The 24061-nt window shown below is 33.7% G+C and overlaps 2 protein-coding genes and 1 pseudogene across 2 annotated transcripts; 2 read left to right on the top strand and 1 right to left on the bottom strand.

Annotated features, from left to right (window-relative positions):
• Positions 1-1223: 1223 nt before the first annotated feature.
• LOC100778150 (ferric reduction oxidase 8, mitochondrial-like) lies at positions 1224-4448 on the top strand (annotated as a pseudogene).
• A 682-nt stretch (positions 4449-5130) lies between these two features.
• Positions 5131-7673, bottom strand: LOC100780660 (L-type lectin-domain containing receptor kinase S.1). Its single transcript, XM_003525531.4, has one exon. It carries the CDS (start codon positions 7301-7303, stop codon positions 5312-5314), a length of 1992 nt encoding a protein of 663 aa, XP_003525579.1. The 5' UTR covers positions 7304-7673; the 3' UTR covers positions 5131-5311.
• Positions 7674-19913: 12240 nt separating this feature from the next.
• Positions 19914-22906, top strand: LOC100782818 (plant intracellular Ras-group-related LRR protein 9). The gene is made up of 3 exons (XM_003525533.5): positions 19914-21110; positions 21393-21559; positions 21835-22906. Exons 1-3 carry the CDS (start codon positions 20373-20375, stop codon positions 22463-22465), a joined length of 1536 nt encoding a protein of 511 aa, XP_003525581.1. The 5' UTR covers positions 19914-20372; the 3' UTR covers positions 22466-22906.
• Positions 22907-24061: the final 1155 nt, after the last annotated feature.

Here is a 24061-nt window from a genome sequence, read left to right on the forward strand (position 1 = left end):
TTATAAGGAATATAAGTCAAAAAAATAACTAATCTTATATAAATAACTAAAAAGACAACTTTTGGAAATATTTTGTTTAGACCACGATTGTTATAGAACAGAGAAAAGTAATATATGAAATTAATTTTATTATGAGTCATAAATTTCAAATAAAGAAGAGAATGAATATTTTTTAATAAGTATGAGTTATTGTAAGTATAATAAATATTATATTAATATGGATACACCTCCAATACAAATATCACATAAAAGGGTAAATTTGAATTTGAATAAAAAACTTACTATTATTTTTCGTGACTGGAATATTTCTGTTCGGCACATTCCACGTGAAGCTAACGGTGTGCTGCACAATTTGGCGATCTTGTGAGCTTGCACATTTTTTCCAGACTTGGACTATCCCTCCTCTGGAGTCTGGAATGGATTCTCGTGATGCATTTTTAAGAGACAAGCCTTTCGTATGTTAGCTTTTTTGTTTTGTTGCCTTTCCTCTTTCGTGATGTAACAAAAAAAGAATAAACAACTTAGTTAATTGCTTTTCAAATAAGTGCTTAACTTGTAAGCATTTATGTATAAGCTGTTTGCGGTTTTTACAAACTATTCTGAAAATTTTATTGAAATAAGTTGAATACTTATAAACATACTATAAACTATTTTCATAAGTTCTCAAATATTTAAACCATAAGATAATCTCAAATTTCGACCAGCACCCAAAGTATATGTGATTCCTTACGTTAACATGTCTTTGGAATTTCATTTACTTGATACTGATAGATTGCAGCTAGGATAGATGGATAGGGGCAAAGCTGATTGTCATTAAAAAATATATATATGGATTGAGGCAAAGCGTTCGATCGTGGCAGGGACCAAAATCCCACTATATGATTAGGATGGAGGAACTATCCAAGAAGAAAATAAATGGATGATTATAACCAAGAGCTGCTACATTATCAATTTGTTAAAGTAAGTAACTCAATTAGATTTTAAAAAAAAATGATGTAATGATGATGGTCCCTGTGATAGTGTCATCGTGTACTAATTGCTTAATCACACCTTAGCCCAAATGTCAATTCAGGTAATCCGAAAATAATTAAAGCATAGAATCAAGTTGTGGACACAATTAAACCGTTCAAATCTTGCATTAGTTTTGTAAATTACTGTAGAAAATGCAGCATAAATGACAGGAACTAAAAGGAAGTGGCGGGGTCAAAACATTACTTCCTAAATGGCAACCAATCTTTCTATTTAGATTCCCTTATATATAGACCTTTATCATATTCATATCTAATGAAGTGAAAAATAAAGAAAAGCTTGTGGCGGAGGGAGACTAGTAGTCACTAGTCAGACATGGCATGCAGCACCACTTTACTTGCTGCTATTCTAAAACTTCTCATCATTTTCTTATTCGCAGGTTGGGTTTCTCTTTGGCTTCTGAAGCCAACCCAAATATGGACAACAAAATGGAAACATGCAGAAGATAGCGCCAATGATACAATCTTTGGATACTATGGTCAGAACTTGGAATCTCAACTTCAATGAGTCATACCATGAAAAAATCCCTTCTTGTTTCTCTTGAGTGAATCTGTTAACTACTAAAAAACAGCTCATGAAATTCTTTTAGATCCAATGCAAATTAGAAGTAAAAAGATGGATGATACTACTCTGCAGGTCTTAGCTTCGCTGTGTACACATTTCCTATAGTTGCTATTGCTATACTTGGACTTCTTTTATTGGATTTGAAAGCTGGATATCAAAGAAGCAGGTAATGAGATTAATATCTATTCAAGTGCCGTTCAATTATTGTAATGGACATTTTACTTCAAAATTTGTTTTCCTTGGTACTACAGAAGCGCAAGGAGTCCATCAAAATCAAACTTCTTCTCAAATCCACTGGTGGTGAATAATACACTGAGAATCTTATCCAGTATTGAAATACTGGTAGCTTTCCTTTTTATTGTTTTCTTAGCATGGACCTACTACTCGTATTTCTGCAGACTTCAAAAAGTTGATGCCATACAAATCACTGAAGTTGAATACGTAAGTGTTCTTTTTGATACTCTTGTGTTGGATTTGTAGAAAAGCTATTGTTTCACCGATTGAATAACTTGATTTCAGATGGCAACTCAAGTATCACAAAATAGCAATCCGGTTTGGCTTGCTAGCAGAACCTTGCATGGCTCTGTTGCTTCTTCCTATTCTAAGGGGGTTGGCTGTGTTTCGCATACTTGGCATTCAGTTTGAAGCTTCAGTTAGATACCACACATGGGTCGGAACTGCAATGATTATTTTTGCTACAATACATTGCGCAAGCACTTTGTTGGTCTGGGGGATCAGCCACCATATACAGGATGAGGTGAGAGGTCTAAATTATGTTCCTTCTGTTATTTTAATTTGGAAGCATTTTCTTTATCAGACAAATTTTTCAATATTCATTGAATATACACTAAATACTTGTGGTTGTAGCAAGTGATTAGTTCTCTCATCATATTTTTCAAACAGATATGGAAGTGGCAAAAGACTGGACGCAAATATCTTGCTGGGGAGATTGCATGTGTTGTTGGGCTAGTCATTTGGGTCACTTCACTTCCCCAAATTAGAAGGAGAAAGTTTGAAATCTTCTACTACACACATCATTTGTATGCATTCTTTCCAGTATTTTTCTTGTTTCATGCTGGGGATAGGCACTTTTATCCGGTCTTCCCGGGAATATTCCTTTTTAGCCTTGATAAACTGATCCGAATCATACAATCAAGTCCAAAAACTTGCATGGTTTCAGCTAGAATTTTTCCCAGCAGAGCTGTGGAGCTAATTCTGCCCGAAGATCCAGGTATTTAGTTTCTTTGCAGCAATCTGAAATTTTTTTGGTTACAACAGCAATCTGAAATTGACCATTAGAATTCAAAAGATCAGGAAAAAATTGTACATTTAAACGGTTTTTTTTTAATGATTTGCAGGGATGAAATATAACCCTACTTGCGTTATATATTTGAAGATACCAACCATATCTCATCTTCAATGGCACTCTTTCAGTATAATATCTAGTTCCAGGGCTGATGACCACATTTTGTCTGTGATAATTAAATGTGAAGGGTGGTGGGCTAATTCTCTTTATGACCTGATACATGCTGAACTAGACAAAACTGCGGATACAAGGAAGGGAATACCTGTTGCCATCGAAGGACCTTATGGACCTGCTTCATTAGACTTTTTGAGGTGAGCAAAAACATTATACCTAACACATATAACAGAGCTGTTTATCATAATTTCACGGTTGTCACTTGTCATTGGTTTTCAAGGTCTAATAATCTTATCCTAATGTGAAAACAATTGTAAGCAGATATGATTCCCTTCTTTTGGTTGCTGGAGGAAGTGGAATAACCCCATTTCTGAGCATTTTGGCAGAAACTGATTCATCTACCAGCAAAAGTTGATTTCCCTCGAGAATACAACTTGTGTATGTCATTAAGAAGGCATAAGACTTCTGTCTGTTACATCCAATCTCACATCTGTTACTCAACCAATCAACTGAAAAGTTTCATTTGAATCTGAAATTGTTTGTAACCCAAGAAACACAAGCAGGGGTGGGAATTAGGGAGCTATTAAATGAGTTCTTTAAAGTAAGAATCCTGCAAGTGAACATCATGTGTTCAAATTATGCAGCAGATGGGCCTGAAAGTCCATCTTGGATGGCTGCCATTGCAGGATTTTGCTCCATCACTTTCCTTATTTTCCTTATCTGTTTCAACCGTATTATAATTCATTCTGGAAAGCACTCCAAAATGGCCAAAGAAAAGACTCCCTCTTGGGCTGTGGATCTTCTTCTGATAGCTGCTTTTATCCTAGCTTTAGCTTGCAGCGCCTCGGTGGCAGCTATTTTGAGATGGAGAAGGCCGAGGAAAGGGATTCCGCAAAGATCGCATAGAGAAATCAACCCCCTTGATCTAAGTTCATCTTTACTTATGTTTCTAATACATATTGACAAATCAGTTGACAACTTATTAAACTATGAATTGAACAGATACATTTGGCAAGCTCCGAAATGAAATCGGTGGATCTAATAGCGGAGTTTTGGTTTGTGGACCTGAGAGCATGAAGGAATCAGTGGCGTTTGCATGCCAGCAGGAATCCGAGTGTTTTAAAGTTAGTGGAAAGAGAACAGAATCTTGCTTCACTTTCCACTCTCTAAACTTCACGCTGTAGCAGTCCAAGTATGGCTAACCAAACTTGTGCGTTCTATCAAGGCATGGATCTCAGAAAGCTTTCTGAGTGCCCCCGTTTATCTATCATTAGATATTTGAATGTAATACTCCAAAAAGGCGAAAGATTTAGGTAGTGTTCCACAAGTATTATTACTATACATTTGAATGTAATAATAGTCAAAAGGTGAAAGATATAGGTACTGTTCCATAGATAGTTTTGTTTTTTTCCAATAAAAACACGATTAGTATTAAGTGTTAAAGTCTATGAAGTACTGACACTCACACGGATATCGAACACGACACGGACACGTGAACACCTGTCAAACACATCAAACTCGCGTTGGCGTCGTGTCGTGTCGGACACCGGACATGACAAGGAAGTCGGGTGTCCGTGGTGCTTCATAGGTTATAGCTTTATCAATGAAAACACTGCACATGTAATATAATAACTGTTACACGTGCTGTATTTTCGTTAGAAAACGGAATTATTGAATAGTATCATAGTTTTGTCCTAATCAAAACATCCTTTTACTTTTTTTTCTCCCAAAGAATGTGGTTGCGATGTTCTGCTATCAATGTTCACATCTGACTGTAATCAAAGTATCGTATACAAAGATTGCATTCAAAATATCCTCCTCTTGTTATCTTCGGATGCGATTTTCAAGTTGATCAGGAAAGTTTCAAAACATGTGTGCTGCGTGCAGACTGCGACACCTGTTAATGCTCGTATATGTGTAGTCATTTTCATTCATGCAGAATATAGTTACAATATACAAATTTCCATTTATACAGACAAAGGTAACGAACCACAGAGGAAAGCAAGCCAATCACGCTTTGAGATACAAGTGACCCTAATAGGTTGAACCTTACCTGTTGACTAAAACTATAATTAAAAACTAGTTTTGCTTTTGCCTTGATCATGTACAATGCACGATGGAGAGTCAAGATGGACTTTGATTGAAACTATAAGAAATCCAATAATAAAAAGCAAAACAAACAAATACACATCAAATCAAACCGCAATCTAGCAAAATCCATTCACAACGAGGAAAAAAAAAAATAAGTCTAATATGTACAGTGAAAAAAATCTCAAACTCGTGCAAAAAAAAAAAAACTCAAACAGGAGGAGGGGAGGGTTGCAAGGGCGCAGTCTCATCCATATCCTTGCCGCCGCGAACCAAATCGGACAAGACTTTTCCGGGGGCCTCCTGCGGCTCCTCTCCGAGGAGAAGCGCAACGACCTCCTTCATGGTGGGTCTCCTCTGAGGATCAGGGTGGCAACAAGCCAACCCAAGCTTCAACACCATCTCCACATCTCCCTCATCGTACTCCCCTCTAATCCACGCATCCGCAGCCTCGCGCGCGCAACCCTTGGCGTACAGCTCCCTCACCCAATCAATGAGCACCACCTCCTCCTCCGCCACCGACGTCTCAATCGGCCGCCTCCCGCACGCCACCTCCAGCAGCACCACCCCGAAGCTGTACACGTCACTCGCCGAAGTCGGCGCTGCAACCGTGGCCAGCTCCGGCGCCAAGTAGCCCAACGTCCCCACCACACGTGTGGTGTTGGGAACCTCCCCGTGCGTGTAAAGCTTGGCCAAACCAAAGTCCCCTAATCTCCCTCTCATGTCGGCGTCCAACAAAATGTTGCTCGATTTGATGTCCCTGTGAATAACAACCTGGTCCCAACCGTGGTGAAGGTAGTTAAGCCCCTCTGCCACGTCGACAAGGATACGACGGCGTTGCTCCCACCCCAGAAGCTTCTCCGACTTATCGAAAACCCACTTGTTGAGACTCCCGTTGGGCATGTAATCATAAACCAACATAAGCTCGTTCCCCTTTCTGCACCACCCTCTCATTTGAACCAAGTTCTTGTGCTGAAGCCTCCCCATGCTTGAAATCTCCGCCATGAATTCCCGCAACCCTTGCTTCGAATCGTGGTTCACGCACTTCACCGCAATTTGCGTATGGTTCGGTAACGTCCCTCTGTACACTCTCCCGAACCCTCCAGAACCTAACAGCATCTCCTTCCGAAACTCCCCCGTCGCCGAACTTAACTCCTCGTAGGAAAATCTGTGCGGCCAGTACTCTAGCTCCCAGTCTTCGATCTCGTCTTCTTCCTCTTTCGCTTTGTTCATTCGCCACCATAGGTAAAAACCAGAAGCGCATATAAGGACAAATACAAAACAACCGACGACAATTCCCGCTATTGCGCCGCCGGAGATCGAGGAAGAAGACGATTCTAGTTGAAACACTGGTAAATTCGTTGTGTTGAGCTCCTTTGCAGGTCCCGAATCGCTGAAGCTCCATGCGAGAACTCTCTGCGCCTCGATCCAGTTCGTTTTCGAAGCGGAAAACCCTACGTACATGTCGGCGGACACGTAGTCAGCTATGGCAGGATTCTGATACGAAAGCGAGGGTTTCGTAGGGCGCGAAACGCCGACTGGCGCGACGGTTACGTTGAACTCGAGATTCTCGCCGTTGAAGTCGATCCAGGCGTGGATGTTCTGGCCGGTGCGCATGCGCACCGGGACGAAGGCGCCGGACGAGTTGAAGTAGCCGGCGGTGGTGGCGTTTATGGATTCAATGTTGTTGAGGTCGATTCCGATGTGGTTGTCGTCGATGTCGTTGAACTCGGGGTTCCGGCCGGTGTCGAATTCGACGGCGACGAGGGGGAAAACGGAGGGGGAGGTTGCGTTGGTGAATAGGCCGAAGTACTGGCTGGCGAGGGCGCCGGGAGGGTTGGTGGTGTTGCAGAGGACGAAGGCGAGACCGAAGCCGGGGCTGGTAGAGATCTGCGGCAAGATGGAGAAGACAAAAGAAGTGGAGAAGGAAGAAATGGAAGAGTTTGTTTTGGTCATGGGGATTTTGATGGGGTAGAAGGCGCGGCCGTAGGAGTATTGGTTGGAGTCGTTGTTCATGCGGATGACGGAGGCGTCGACGCGGGCATCTTTGATGAGAGTGAGGTTGGTGACGCCGGCGAAGGAGTTGAATAGGAAGTCAAGAGAAAGTGTGGGAGTAAGGAAGAGAGAGAGGTGGAGGAGAATCAGGAACACCGTGCCGGAAAATAGCGTTTCGGCGGCGACGGGGGAATTGGAAGGAGACATCGGTGTGGGTGGAATAGAGGAGTTGTCCTTGTCCCCCTCAAGCCTCAAGGCAAGGCCAAGTGTGTTTTGAGTTACATAAATGGTTAGGATTGTTTGGGTTAGCAAATCATAAATGTTTGAACCTTCGTTCAACAACGTTGAATACTAATAAATACAGTACAATGACTTTTATTAAATAAATACTACATTTTTTAGGTTTTTTTTTTTTACCAAATGTTGATTAGTGTCTTAAAAATATATTGATTATAGAATTAAAGTAAAAATATTTTCATTAAAGGATGATAGCTAGATTATGTTATTCCTGATTTTTTTTTGTATGTTCTGGTATAATTTACATAACCAATATCTTATTTTAAATTTAAAAATACTGATTAACAAGATTTTTTTTTAATATTGTTCTTAGTTGTACACTTTTTCTTTCCAATTATATGATATTTAGATTTTAATACAAGTATTAAAAAATGTAATTAATTTATTAAATTTTATAAGAAATATTAATTTCCTAGTGCATGTTTTATCTCTTTAATTTATTACTATTCATTCTTCTATATATTATTTTCAGATGATGATGTTAAAAAAATATTTAATGTAATATTAATTTTATAAAACTACATCTATTTTTAAACAATTTTTTTCTAAGAAGTCAGAACGGATGGAGTACTTGTTAAGTAAAAAATAAATTGTTAGTATTACTTTTATTTAATGCTTATTATTTTAAAGTGTTAAGAATATTAATAAAAAGATACAACAATAAAACTCAATTCAACGACCAATATCACTGAAGGTTCCTAATAAAAAAAAGGAAAAGTTATCACTGGATACCGTCAGCAGTCGAATGCATAGACTTTAAGCTGTACCCACTGTATCTTTTTTTATAGTGCCTTTTTAAAAGTCCACTTGCAATTTAACATATGAACATGTTGAGAATGTTTATATGGGTTTCTTTTTAAGAAGGTTAAATATAATTTTTGGCTGTGTAAATATATTTTTCAAAATGTCCACATTACGTGTGATTTATCTTAATGATCTATTAAATTGAGTAGATAAAAATAATAAAACAAATTATATTCTTATTTCTTGATTTTTTTTCTTTTTTTTTAGTTTTATTCAATACTCTCGGTTTAATGTCCATGAATCCTACCTCTTAGTTGACATGGCTCAATTTTTTTTGTCTCTGATCAACTTTGTGATTTTGATCCTTTGTTAATTTGATTAAGTGTTTAGTATCAGGTTTTTTTGTGCAAAGTTTCAGGACTTTTATTTGTCCCATGTTTAATTTTGACTTGATTGTGTATTTTTTGCTAAGTCTTGACAAGTTGTTAACTCAAATTTTGGCCCTGATCAACTTGATTTGTGGCATTCTCAATTTTGACTTGGTGGTCTATTCTTGAATAAGTGAAGGACAAAAAATAAAAATTTAAGTCCTGGAACTATATAAAAAAAAAAATAGGACTCCCAAATTAAGGAAATACAATAGTTAAACAAATTCTATCTCTTAAGATTGACATTGATGTCTTGGAAAATGTTTAAGATAAATAAAAATGTTACATATATTCATTTCTGTGGTAAAAACAAACGTGTGCCATGTTGATGTTTTTTTTTTATCAAGCCACTGATAACAAATATACTGATCTTGTGACCAAAAATAACCTTATGATTAACTCTAATGAAGATGTTATTATCTCTTATTGTGGTGAACCTGTCATACTGTTAATGATAATTAACGTGCAATTTTTTCACTACACCAAACAAATGAAGTGTACTCACTTCCACTCTCTTATCTCTTTCCTTTCCAACATATTTCTTACCGAATAAACAGATTATAGGGGTTAAAGCAAAAATTAATTCATTTCATGAATATAACTTTTGAAGTTAAACTCCTAACTACAAGAAAAGTCTCTTACTCAAACCGGTAAAATTTTATATCTGCTGTGACGTAGAAATGTTTTCATCTTTACTGCTATTTCTTAGTACGCCTTCGATAAATTCCTAGTCATGATTAATTTGATTGGACCTAAAACAATATAAATTGAAAAGCAGTACGGTTATTGTATGGGTGGTAAACAAATTTAATACTTAACCCGTCACTCAAATTAACTAAATCAAAATATTTTCCTTTTCATTATTTAATGCATCGTTTTCAGAAGAAAATTGTAAGAAATATTCTTATTGTTCTATTCCATTGTCAATATCTTATTTCATAGTTGAGTGTTGAGTGATGACCGTCAACCTAACTAACTAATACTAGAAACCAACAAATGCATCAACTTTTGGATCTTATATATAAAAAATAAAAGATAACATTTTCTTAATCTTAATTATAACAAACATAGGATTATTTTCAGAGGTAGATGCACTTGCAATGGTGTGGGGTTGGACAATTGTCACCACAAGAATTCTTCTTTTATGTGCATTTGTGTAAAAAAAAAAAGATTTTTTTCCCATAAAAAATAGATATTACCACATAAGATAATTTATCTTTAAATAAATATAAGAAATTAAAAAAAATTGATCCTAACTTCACTATTTAATCTTTTAACTTATTAGATAAAGTAGTAAAGTTAGGATCAATTTTTTCTTGCAATTATAATTTGTAAAAATTTAATATTTTATATTTATTTTGTCATGATATTATGTATTTTTTTAAAAAAACTTATGATATTTTTCTCTTGAAAAATATAATAAACTACTTAGTTATTTATGTTTTTTATGCTTATTTTTTTTAAAAAAATCACTTGTAATTCCTAAACAAATTTTTAACTTATTTATCATGAAAGGGAATGCATTTATTAAGCTATCAAAAATCAAGGTAGACTCGTTTATTATTAAATTATCTTTTGATTACTTAAATTATTTAATATCATGGTTAGTTTTGGAATAAAAATATAATTTATAAAAAATTAACCAATCTAATCATTTTTATTGCTCTTGGTTAATTAGATAGTTGTTTATTTATACATAAGACTGGGGTGGTATTATATGATACTTTTAAAAATATAAGAAAAAATGAATATGTAAATTAATAATATTTAAAATAAAATTTAAAATGTATATAAATAATCATATAATTCAGAAATTATTTAAGTTAAATTTTAAAATATGAGTTACAAGATTAAATTATAAAATTTAAATAATTAATTTAAAATACATAAAATTTAAAATTTGTTAACATTTCAAAATAATACGTATTTTATTATAGTCAAGGGTTAAAAATGTTTTAAAAATTAACGATTTTTCCTTTGCATTATACAAAATAAATGATTAGTTTAGATAATTAAAAATTATAATCATTAATATTTTGAATATGTAAATTATAGTTCTTCATGATTGATTTGCAGCAAAAGTGGGTATGGCAGCAACTTTTATTCTTATCTCTTGGCCTAACTTTTTTAAAGATAATTTATATTTTTTTTATTAACAAATGTTAATGGTTAGATTTTTATAAATAGAAAATTGAACCCGTACTATTTTATTCTTCTTCTTCTTTTCTAACCCTCCAACTAATCTTATATTTCCGTAATCTTCAATCTTGAATGTTGGGGAAGCTCAAAAAAGCACTTCTAAGTTCGTGAATGATCCATTGTTAAGACGCAACAAATTCATCTTCCAAGGTACATATGTACCCTTGATGCTGCAGTTGGGGGCTTCTCGCTCATCACACTTTCTGGGACATTGTATGTGCAGTGGGAGGGAAAAGGTGTGGGAATTTTTTGCCATAATAAAATTACATTTCTGTTTTGTTAAAAAGAAACAACAGAAATATGATTCTGTTGTCGTACACACGGAATCAAATTTATGCTACACACTGGGATGAAAAAATTAACTTAATGTATAATATGATTACTTTGTATATATATAACATGATCATATTTTTATTGGTTTTTTTTTCCACCTCAAATAATAACGGAAACATGATCATGCTGCATACTTGTACAGTAGAATCATATTTATGTGATATTTTGTTTTTTCACCCTCCATTTATGTAACTAAAAGGCACTCACATGGACTCTGTCAATAACAATACCCACTACAATAATTATAGAGTCAATCTCCAACAAAAGAAAAAAAAATGTTGAAGAGTCAACTTCTCACAAAACTTCCATTTATCATAGCTAGTGCATTTTTGTTTTATTGTTGTAAGACTTTTGGAACAAAATGAGATTCATAAAAATATCAAATATTTTAATTTGCAAAATTGAGTTTGTGGACCATTAAATTTTGTTGAAATTTATGCACCACATTTTGAACGGAAAAACCATACATAGTCCTAATTTAGTACTAGTCTTTGCTTGTGGCAATGAGAATAATGAATCCTTCCTTTATTGCCAAATAGGTTTGATTAAATTTTAAGTTGACATAATTGGATTGTATTTGATTTTAGTTTTCCGATTTTTTCAAATTAATTAAGTTATTTTTTTTATAAAAAAAGTAATTTAAGTTTCTGTTTTTTTTTTATAAAAAATTCACACTTTGTTAATTTTTTATTTAATGTATTTTATAAATTGAATAGATTATATTTTATTTCATTTAAAATTTATTAAGTAAAGCATTAAATTTTACACAGAATAAAAAATATCACAATTTTTCATTGTCAAATTTTAATCTCCCATTTTTATAAATTTTTTTACATCATACTAAGTTTTTAGTAAATTTCATATTTTAAAATTATTTTATATAAAAGTACATCATTAATTTCTGAATATTTAAATATAAATTAAGAAATTTAAGTAAAATAGTAATGACAGAATACATTTGCTTAATTTTTTAGAAAGACTTAATTAATTTGAAAAATATTCAAAAAAAAATGAAAAGTGTACACGATTCTAAATAAAAGGACTGAATATTCAATTAAAATTATAAAAAAATAAAAATGAAAATTAATCAGTTTAAGATTATATTATGTTTTGAATCTTAAAAAATATTTCTATATAATGTTTTTTCATCTTTATTCTACCTTATTTGGGGATCATTTTCTAACATTTTTTAAAAACCATTGCTTCACTTTTCTTGTAGACTTTTTTCCCCCACCAAAATTGGTACTTTTGCAAAACTATTTAGCAGTATGGGTATTTTAGAAAATTATTTACCTATTGGGATGATTCTTGTGATCTATAAGATTTAGGAGGTGTTATTGTGAATGATATCCTATGTCACAATTTTCACTTAATATAACATTGACTTAAATGTATTAACAAAACACAATATATCATTCAGGAAAACATCTCTTACATTTCATGTGACAAAACAATAAATAGTCTTATAAAACATCCACTTAATTAATTTTGTGAAATAATTCATTTTCTTAGAAAAAGGTTTTCTTTTCTTCCCCCTAACTAACATCACTCACTCTATCCCTCTCCACCTCTTTTTTCTTTTTCTTTTTTTCATCTGCACCCGGTTTTTCTTATTTTCTGCAGTCGAATTCTGTCTCAATACATTGGGCCTTACCTTTGGGAAAGTTGATATTCAACACATGGAATATTCTTTAGTTGAGGATGCCCACTGTATATGGACCTATATGCAAACCGAAACAGGCAAAAATATTTGTAGATTGTGTGATTTTTTTTTTTTATCAACACCGCACTTTTATTCGTGAAATTATTTGTAGATACTGTGATTTTTTATCAACCCCGCACTAAGCACACAATGACATGTCATTAATTTATATTAACAACTCAAATAACTTGCAGTACTATACTGTCATTTTACATTTGCTAACCAGAAAAAAAGTTATTTTACATTCATAATAGTTATATATTATTTTTTAATCGATAAATATTAATTTATTTATTTTGTTAAAAATATTAGTGAGAAATATTTGAACTTACGACCTATCTTTCTCTAAGATCTCTCTTTTTCCTTTATCATTTCTCAACCATTGACATAATCTTATATCTTTTAGTTATATATCCTGGATTGATTTATGTAATTTGTGCAAATAACTATATATGCACGGTGGATGAATAAATAAAAATCGTCAAAAATTAATTAAAAAAATCTCTATAATTTATGTGAACGTGAACTGATATCTAGGAACCTTTCATACGAATCAAAAGACACAGAAAAAGTGTTAATGTCATTTATCGAAATACATTGCTTATAGGGTTTAAATTAATTTTCCCTTGTATAGAAAAATAACAACTTTTCCTCATCAGCAGTTTCATTGAATAAATATCATCACAATAACTTCTACTGAAAAATCAAATTTTGTGAAACATGTATAAATGAAGGGAACTCAACTCAGTTTATAAAGGTCAAGTTCCTCGGTTAAATTATGCATGTTTCATACGATTTAATTTTAGAGGTTACTAGGGTGATATTTCCTTAATAGGTAAATTAAAAGACTAATGTGAGAACGCCTAACGATGGAGGGAACAAACTAATTGATTATTTATAATTTTAAAAATTATTCTGTCATTTTTGTAATTTAAAAGACTTATTTGTTTAAAAATTACAATTTCAGGGAATAAATTGATTGATAATTAATGACTTCAAAAACCATCTAACCATTTTATTAACTTCAAGCACCAATTTGATCAACCATTATAATTATTTTCGATCAAGTTTAAATTCAATTTTTACACCAAAGGGTATAGATCAATTGGTTAAATAAATTGCATAAATTATTATAAACCTTCTGATATTTATTTTTTATTCATATGGATCAAAATATATTTTTATTTGTACAAAAAATAATTATAAAAAAGTTATTTTATTTTACAAGTAATACTAAACTTGTAGACTTGTACTTGTTTAAGTATAACTAAACTTTAAAACAAGAATTCGTTTCACATCAGTTAAAAAATCGAAATTTATAAAAATACTTCACTAAAAAATCAAGGCTCTAAAAACTTGCAGTTGTTTGAAAGAAATATGGTGCTAAATCCATAATGGATTACTTATGAAATCGAAATTGATTGCTATCTCATCTAAATTTAGTTGTTGATGTTTTTCTTAGTTTCAAATGCTAAAATAAAAGCGGAATAAAATTTAAGACTAAATTAGTCAATTACTTACCATAACACCTGGCAATCTGTGGCATGCCCTCAGTTGCACACGTGTCGTCAACATAGGCATATATACAAATATAAGTACAATAATTGTACTTTTTAATAAATCTTCTTGGCTCATAATATTTTTCTTAAACATTTTTCCTAAAAAGTTCTTGAGTATTTTTCCTAAATGTTTTACTGTAATATATAAAGGATTTATCCTACTTGTACATATATGATAAAGGAATGCATTTAATCTTTATTTTTATTCTTTAGTTATCAATTTTTCTCTTTATCAAGGAGTAAAGTAACTTGGTAGACAAATATTTTATTCTCACGATTTATTTTATATTGAAAGTCAAAATTAAAATTTTAGATTCCTTAATTCAGAAACATAAATCAGTGTGAAGTTGTGTCGTTGATATCTAATTATCTAATTTATATATGTTGGCTACAGTACAATTTAATTTTTTATCTTTAGCCAATAAACCAGCTTCTCCGGTTTCAGGTGTGGGGTCTCTGATGAGTCAGAAGAGAAGCATACTGAGACAGCAGCATATGGAACCGAGTCACTGAGACGGATCAGAATGTCAGTCCAACTGGGTCAAGGGGGCTATGCTGAATAATAGTGGTAATGTCGTGACATTATTGTTTCATTTGCTAAGTTATCGTAACATTCGTAACTCACATGGATTTAACAGTGCCCAGTTATTATTATGGCTCCAAGCTAATTTTGTTTAGTTGAGAATTGAAAAAAGGGATGCAGGAAACATGATAGAGTTTAACATGCCACTTTGATGTAAGATGTTTCAATTTTATTAATTTGAACTGAGATATGGACAACGATTGCCTAACATGATATAATTAAAAGAATCTGTTGTGAGTCGTAGGTTTCATGGTGTTTGCGGTCATAATTGAACGACGATTGTGTTTTCAAATCCACCTGAGGTAAGAGTGAAAAAGTATGAAACAAATTACAGGCATCATTAAAGGGTACTTCTATCAATTGTCATCTCTAGCTTACCTACTTTAGAATATATATCATGTTTAACAACCTAGCTAAGAGAATAAATTAATACATTTTTAATCTATGTCATATATTTATCTAAAAATATTTTAACATTTTATACCCACAATCCTCTTATTTATGCATTTTTATTTGTTTATAATATGTTAATATAATGTTTTGTTTTCCGAACAACTTATTTATTATTATATAATAAAATAAATTACACTCCCACTTTAAGAGCAATTTTTTTTAACAATATCCTTCAGGTATAGTTTCCTTCTATGTCTGGATTAACTTTACTGCCGTTCTTTCGACCTCTTAGTTTGCTCATTATTTGTAACATGGAGAATTGATGACGATGGGAAATATTTAAGAGGAGTTGGATGATTGTCCACCTTATTTTAGGATTGATTGGGATAGAGGACAGAGAGAAATAAAGAGAAAAGGAAAAAATAACAGATGTTAATCAAAGTCATGAGTGTTGTTCTGAAAAAAAAGAAAAGAAATAAAAAAAGAAAAACAATAAACTAAAAATGAGATGAAAGAAATAATAAAATGTTATTATTAATATGATCATCATTATGAACATTATTATTATTATCATTGTCTATGTTGTTGTTAATGCACAAACATATTCTCAAAATAATTTTAAAATGATAGAAAGTTTTTAAAACAAGTTTATTTTTGAAACTAAAGTTAAAAAAAAACTAAGACTAATTTTAAAAACTAAAGTTTAGTTGTGATTTTTAAAATATGTAAAACTTAGTAGTAAAAACAACTCCAAATAAATCTTAAAATAATCTAGAGTAAGTTGGTTTAGGTGTATGATAGTAAATAGTTGAAAGTTGAAACTCACTTACAAATGGCCTTGAAATACGCAACCCTAAAAAAATTTCCCTTCCCCTAAAGCCTGACGCTGCCTATAAATGGCCTTGAAAGTTGAAACTCACTTACAAGAGTTTTCAAGCACCAAACACTTTCCCTCTTCATTCCTCAACGAAACTTGTCTCTAATTAACCAAATCGCCAGACCCAGTCATGGAATCCAAACCCAAAGATAATAATACTATTCACGATCTTTTTTATCATTTGGGGACAATTTTTTGTCCCCAAATTACCAATTGGTGGAGGGTTTTGAATAATTATCCAATAAGGATAAGTGATAGGTGCATTTACAACTTTGTCATTGAAGTCGAACTCCCTTTTAGAACTTCTCTGGTTTTTTTCTCGAAATAGAGAAGTCGTTGACAAAGCTACGAGTTTACCTTATTATCACTATTTTTTTATGAAGTCGTAAACCTACACACGACTTGTAAAATTATTCCCCTTTTTATATATTTTTTATATCAAAATCGTAAAAATCCTAGAGACTTTATTTATATTTTTAATCATATTTTGAAGTTGTGGTTGGATCCACAATTTGTTTCTTTCTTTTAAATTTTTTATGTATCTTACTTTTTTATTGTAGAGTTGCTTTGATATGATTTTTTGGTCCAAAATGTTTTGCTTTAAAATTTTCTTTAATTTATTTTAAACATTTGTGAATTATTAATTTTTTCTAATATTATAAATTATTATTTATTTTCTTTATTTAAAATAATATAAACAAAAAAATTAATTTTTTAAGAAGTAAAGGACATAATCGTAATAATTATCAATTTAAGTAAATATTAAATATGGTGTGAAATTTTCAATTAGGTGTTGTGGTTAATTTGTATTGTTCATGATATGTTAATGTATTGTATTGTTTTTTTTAACATGTTATTTTATTAGTAAATAATTTTTTGTGCTTAATATTTGTTTCAGGTTAAATATTAACCTCACACTTGATAAGCTGACATTGTCTCTCTTAATTAGATAGTATTGACCCGCGATAATTGTTTCGGAATAAATATTAACCTCACACATCACAAACACATGACACACGACTTGGTAATGAGAAACGACTTAAAAATTATAAATCATGTATAAATCTGTTCCGGAGTAAATATGAACTTCACACGTCATAAACATTTGACATGAAGCAAAATATAAGATAAATGACTTAAAAATTAAAGTCGAGTACAAATTTACGCAGCCAACCAAAGTATGAGGTGTGCTCTAATGATAAATAGATTCTGAATGACCTCGATATAACTTTCAAAATAAAATATTTAACACAAATATTTATAATAAGTCATGTGACTGATAACATCACGTAAGAACACATTAAAATTAGACATTCTGTAACCACAAATACCAAATACAACATAATTTAATACCACGAAAATTCAAAGATGTCTCTTTTCCCAATTCTCTCTAAACTTTCTCTAACCTCTCTCTAGCTCTCTTCTTCTCTTCAAACGGTAATGCTTTTTACAAGACAAATCCCACTCCGCTTCCTACACCATAATAATATTAAAATCAATTCATTAAATAAAATTAATTCAAGTCTCAATGTTTTTATACTAACAAATTTATCAAAATCAAAGTCGCTTTCCATTTCACAAAGAGCTGCACATATTGCTATTGCCTTCTCTCTCTCAAATTTATACCGTTACTTTTTGTTATCAGTACTGGACTGCTAGTATTTTTTTCCCCCCTTCAACTGGTGTATTCTTGAGTTGTTTTGTCAATTTCATGGATGTTCATTGCTGAGGAAGATCAAGAAGAGCAAGAGGCACCAGTAATTAAGATATCAAGAAAAGAAAAATATAAATCCATCTCCATGGGAAGCAAGGAAAACCGGAATTGCAGTTAGAAGTTAGATTCTGGCAGATTGCTACTGGTTCTTGAGTCCCTCTCTTCCAAAGAAAAGTCAAGAAACGAATAGCATTAGTATTCGTAGTTTCCTATTGTCATTGTCTGAACTCGTCAAAATATCATTGCTTTCTTCTTACCTTTACATAGACTTTTTTTTTTTTTTTTTTTACAGAAAAGGGTTTTAAGATAAATTCCTGCTTTATCTCATCTCAAATCTGTAACTCGAGCAATTGTTGAAACATAAGTTGATACAATTTAAAGAGATGAATCGTAAATGTTGATTGATTATGTATAAGAAAGTATACAAATGGACGGGAAAACAAACTATGGAAGTATGTTATAAATGTGGAATTACACAATACAAAATTAATTAGGTAGCTGGAATCATAGCATATTCTTACAAACGATAGAAAATTGGGTATTGATGCATATCTTCTTCAATCAGTTTCTTGCCCAAATTCTTCACCCTCTGATTCCTCAGCATTGTCAGCATCATTGTCAACCTATTCCTTGTCATTTTCGTTAGTGGTTTTCCCTGTCACAATCAAGTTGCTGCTTATCTTCCTGCTGATTCGTTGCACAGTTGTGGGTCATGTTCACATTATTTGTTTGTAAGTATAAAAACATACATGAGTTGGAGGCAAGGAAAAAAGAAAAAAGAAAAACAAAAGATATGCAAAGACTACCTTAGTTAACGGGTATATTACATACTTCTATGTACAGAAATATGTATGAAGTCTATGGACTACCTTAGTTAACGGACTATCCATTATTCATTCAAAATTATAGATTCTAATTTGCACATATCTGACAGCTAGTTCAAAATAATCAAAGCTAGCAGTAAGTTCAAGGTTAACAAATGTTGAAAAGGAGTGTGAATCTATAAATTAGTAGCCAAAATAAACCTTTCTAAAGATTCAGCTGTTAGGTGCTGACAACAAAAGCACCACATGACCCCATCCAAATCATATCACCCCTTCAGAGGGCCATAGTCCTACAAAAGTGAGGGAGGAAGAATATATTAATATACCCTTAGAGCAACTTTATCCTCGTATTGAATTGGGTTGCTCAATTTCCTCTCTAGTATAAATTGCATACCAAAATGGTAGTCCTGTTATTTTTATTTTTTTTAAGATACAGTTGCTTCTGGAAACAGCTCTCAAGCAACTTTATTACATTTCATTACTTTCTAATGGCGCAACTTAGCAACAATAGCTTAACAAGGTATGCTCTTATAAACATTTTAAATTTTTCATGAATTTAGATTTTCTCTAGCTAACATGACAATACATAATATCATCCCTCCAAGCTGGGATGTCTATCTCGTTCCCCCCTTCCAAATGAAAATCCTCACACTAAATATGATCTTCCTAATTCTACATGGTTTTAGCACTTGTCCAAAACTCCCAATCATGTCATACATTAATATGAAAACCCGTCACAAGTATCAGCTAAAGTGCCTATTAAAATGCACAATGTTGATTTTTAATGTAAATTTGTATTATATAGAATACAGAAAATAAAACTCTAATTTTAATTAAGCAACAATACTAAAAATATCTAAAAAATTATGGCAAATTCTATGTATCTTCGTATCTTATCAATAAAACATGTAAAAAGTAAAAAACTCATTTTTTAAATATACTTTTTACATGCTTTCTGACAAATATTTAAGCACTAACAAAGAACTTATAATTAAACATCAAATTATAATTATCTAAATACTTTAAATAATAAAAATATATTAAACCAATTTTTTAGTTGATCTCAACAAATTTATTCTGAGATGTTAAAATCCATTTAAGAGATTGACCTTTTCCATAAGATATTTTATAAATAAGCATGAGTGAGAAATCAAACTTATAATCACATACTTGGAACAAAATTATCTACCCATGTTACACTATGTTGGTCTTGGGAACGTTTTTTACCCATATGGAATGGTTGGTTATTCCCGAAGTTAAAAAAGAATTACATTCCATAATGTAATTTTACATTCACGAATGAACATCTCAAAGGGAAGAAGAAAATGCACTAAAGCAACATGGTAAGTGCAGGGAAGCAATAGCCGACTAATCAAAGCCATTGGCCCAATGGGGCGTCCAACATAAAAAAAAAAAAAAGAAGAAAAATCAAAGCCCTTCTACAACAGGACTTAAATAAATGGATTTTGGTGATTTTGGCCCCACACATACGATGAAAGAAACGAACTATAACTAACTGAACACCAGCTATTTCGAATCTCAGGTCAGCAGCATCTATATAGTCTGAAGCCATAAGACATTGATTCACATTTTGGCTCTGTGAGTTAGTCTCATTTCACCGCCATGGATCCCCACCCAGGAAACCACCCCATTCTCTCCTACGTCATGTCCCGTCTCCCTTCCTTCGGCGCCAGAACCCCCACCGCCGTTTCCCCTTCCCATTCCCATAATTTCGACATCGAACAACCACCTTCCTCTTCTTCTCCTTCATCCGTCGTCGGCCAAATGCCCAATCTCGCCGACCCTGAAATGTTGGCCTCCATGACCCGCGCCATCTCCGACGTCTCCCAGACCCGATCCGTCCTCAAGCTCATCGGGGCCCGCCCCACCCACGAGCAGGTGGACGACGCCAAGGCCAGACTCGCCGACCTCGAGGCCCATCTCTCCCGCCAGCTCCAAGAGATCGTGGGCCTCCCCAGGCCCCCCGAGATCGACGAGCCCCGCTGGCGGGCCCATGTCGCCGAGAAAGAAAATGCCATTAAGGAATCCACGGAGAAAGAGAAGCGCGTCCTCAAGTCGCTGATTCAGCTCGACCAGATGCACGATTCCTACGAGAAGCTCCTCAAGGACGCCGAGAAGCGACTCGTCAAGATTTACGAGGGCGATGGCGAAAGCGACAACGACAACAACAACGACAACGAGGGTGAGGTAAAAGAAGAGGTTGAGGAGATACTGCATGAGGCCCACGGAAAAGGCATCGAGCGGGTGGATCTTTCCGGGAAGCGCCTCAAGCTCCTGCCTCCAGCGTTTGGCCACATTCCTGCATTGGTCGTGCTCGATGTCTCCACCAATCAACTCTCGGTACGTAATTACGCCCGCTACTTTTTGCGTTTCATAAATTTCCTTTTCCATCACTTTTTTTTAGTCCTCACGGGTTATCCCAACTCAATCCATTCGAATGCGTAATTATTACTGATCTAAGAATTTTTTTTGCATACGATGAAAATCCAACATGAATTTCTCCATCACCGTGTTTAAAAATTAAAATCATGTTGCTTAGCTCATAGCCATTCTTATATATTTATTGACGCATGCACGTGTCTATATTATATACACGAGAATTCTTTCTTTGTTGCACAACAGGTGATTCCTGATTCGATATCCGGATTGGCAAATCTCGAGGAGCTTAATCTCTCTTCCAATGCTTTGGAGTCACTGCCAGATTCAATTGGCTTGTTGCAGAAGTTGAAATTCCTCAATGTGTCTGGAAACAAGCTCAGTGCTCTTCCTGATTCCATCAGTCAGTGCAGGTACGTGCAAGAATGAACACCATTAATTAAGTGATGTGTATATTTTGAAAGCTATACTTTGATAAGTGAAACTCAGGAGAAATGTTTGTTTCTGGTTTAAATTTGCTGAATTTTAAGGAAGGTCTTGAATATCTACATCTTGCAACCTTCAAAATCGTCCACATATTTTAGAAAATATCTCAAATTTGAAACCATCTTTTTATTTTTGCACATGCATCCAAACTGTGAATGTTTTAACTATGATTGATTGAACCATTGTTATGGTAAATGATCAGGTCATTGGTGGAGCTAGATGCAGGCTTTAATAGCCTGACATATTTGCCAACAAACATTGGATATGAATTGCTTAATTTACAGAAGCTCATGATTCAGCTGAACAAGATTCGGTCTCTTCCCTCATCTGTTTGCGAGATGAAATCCTTGCGCTATCTGGATGCTCACTTCAATGAACTGCGCGGGCTTCCTATTGCAATTGGGAAATTGACTAATCTTGAAGTTCTAAACCTGAGCAGCAACTTCAGTGACCTTAGAGAACTTCCAGAGACATTTGGTGATCTGATTAGCCTCAGGGAATTGGACCTCAGCAACAACCAAATTCATGCACTTCCTGACACATTTGGTCGCCTTGATAGTTTGACCAAGCTAAACTTGGACCAGAATCCTGTTGAAGTTCCACCTATGGAGATTGTGAATCAAGGGGTCCAAGCCGTGAAGAGTTTCATGGTCCAGAGGTGGATTGATATATTGGCAGAGGAAGAAAGAAAAAGCACGCAAGTGTTGCAAGAAGGAGAGAATGACTGGTTAACACGAAGCACCTCTTGGCTGAAGAATGTTTCTGAAAATGTAACTGAGATGATTATGTCCCCCAGAACTCCCAAGGAATCTTTTCTTGATCAGCAGCTATGAGCCTATGAGGTGGTGCTATCAGCTGCCAGATAGCTATTCCCTGCTCAGCCTTCTTTGGTTTCTGTTTGCTACTGCATAGTACCTAACGGAGGCTGGATATTTCCTTTATGCTATTAAGAACAGCAGTTTTGTTTACAGGCAATAGGTACACGAGACATAATTTACTATTTTCTATTACATTTTTTCTCCAACCCTTCGGTTGTTTTATACAGTTTGATCCGAATAAACTCCAAATTGAAAAGGCTTTCAGTTTGAACATCTTTATACGGGTTATTTGCAGTTTTGATGGCAACTGTAGACACAAATAATTTTTAAGCACCCTCACTCTCACCGTATTCTCTCTCTGGGTCTGCCCCTAGTTTCTTTTACTGTATCAGATTTGTAAATACTGAATAATTACTGTAAACATCACAAGATAAAAACAAACACGTTTTTCATGCACTCCTCCCTTTATTATCAGGTGAATGCCAAGAAAATCCCACTAATAGTGAGCCAAATAAATGCCATTTAAATAATAATAAAATAGTATATAAATGCTCCTAGTTTCTTTTTCAATACTACTTGAACATTATACTGTTAAGAATAGTCTCACATCGGGTAATTGATGAACATGATAAGTGCTTATATAGCTGAGTAGACCACCCCTTATGAACTGATTTTTAAGGGGACCTTGCATAAAAATTAAACTCTAAATTATATTGCTTCTTTTCTCCCTTGATATTTGATACATCAATTCCAGATACTTTCCCCTTTTCTCAGGAGTTTTCTATCATGTAACGCGGTTTAATCTTTTTGTTGGGCTGGATAGATCAAAAGTTCAAAACTATGACAGAAATATTCGTGATAACGATGGGAGGTCACTTTAGGTATATTACCTTTTTTCTCATTCCCTAATACAACACCATTCGTGTGTCATAGGCATTATATATTACCAAAACCAAAGCTACCACTAGCAACCAACCACCTCTTCGTGACTCCATGTGCTGCACATGCCTGTCATAATATAACATATATGGTTCATATCATTGAAAAAAATAAAGCACTACAAGTCATTCATATATAAATTTCATATCAACTCCATTATTGTTCTATGTCAAACATTAGCGTCTTCATAGGCTTTCTGTGTTTTCATGAGAGGCTGAGAAAATATGAGCAAGATTGTCATAATCATAACGTTGTTGATCGCCGTGACCGCGTCCTGTTTTGTCTGCCTGTTACGTGATCGAAAAACTGAAGGATTCTATTTGCTATTGGCGCTTGTGACTATTGCATCAGCGATGGTGTTGGCTTTCCGAGCCACAATGGAGACATTTATCACAGTCCTGGTGCTTCTTGCATTTGCAGGTTACCGTCGCAGGGTTTTGATTCAACAAAGATGGCGAATTTCCCTTCATGTGGGGTGGTGTTTGCTCGATCAGCCTTATATTCAGATCAAAGAAGGGGCTCTTCGCTCTGGCTTGTGCCACCTTTTTCAGCTTGTTTGCCACCTATTGATGAATGAAGTAAATGCAATTAAATTGGTTAGTGTTCAAGGCAATTAAGTAGTATATATTCTTGGTTATGATTGGGGATAAAAGCTTCTTGTTGTTATTGTAA

Source organism: Glycine max, chromosome 5, assembly GCF_000004515.6.
Source record: "Glycine max cultivar Williams 82 chromosome 5, Glycine_max_v4.0, whole genome shotgun sequence".
Lineage (NCBI taxonomy): Eukaryota > Viridiplantae > Streptophyta > Magnoliopsida > Fabales > Fabaceae > Glycine > Glycine max.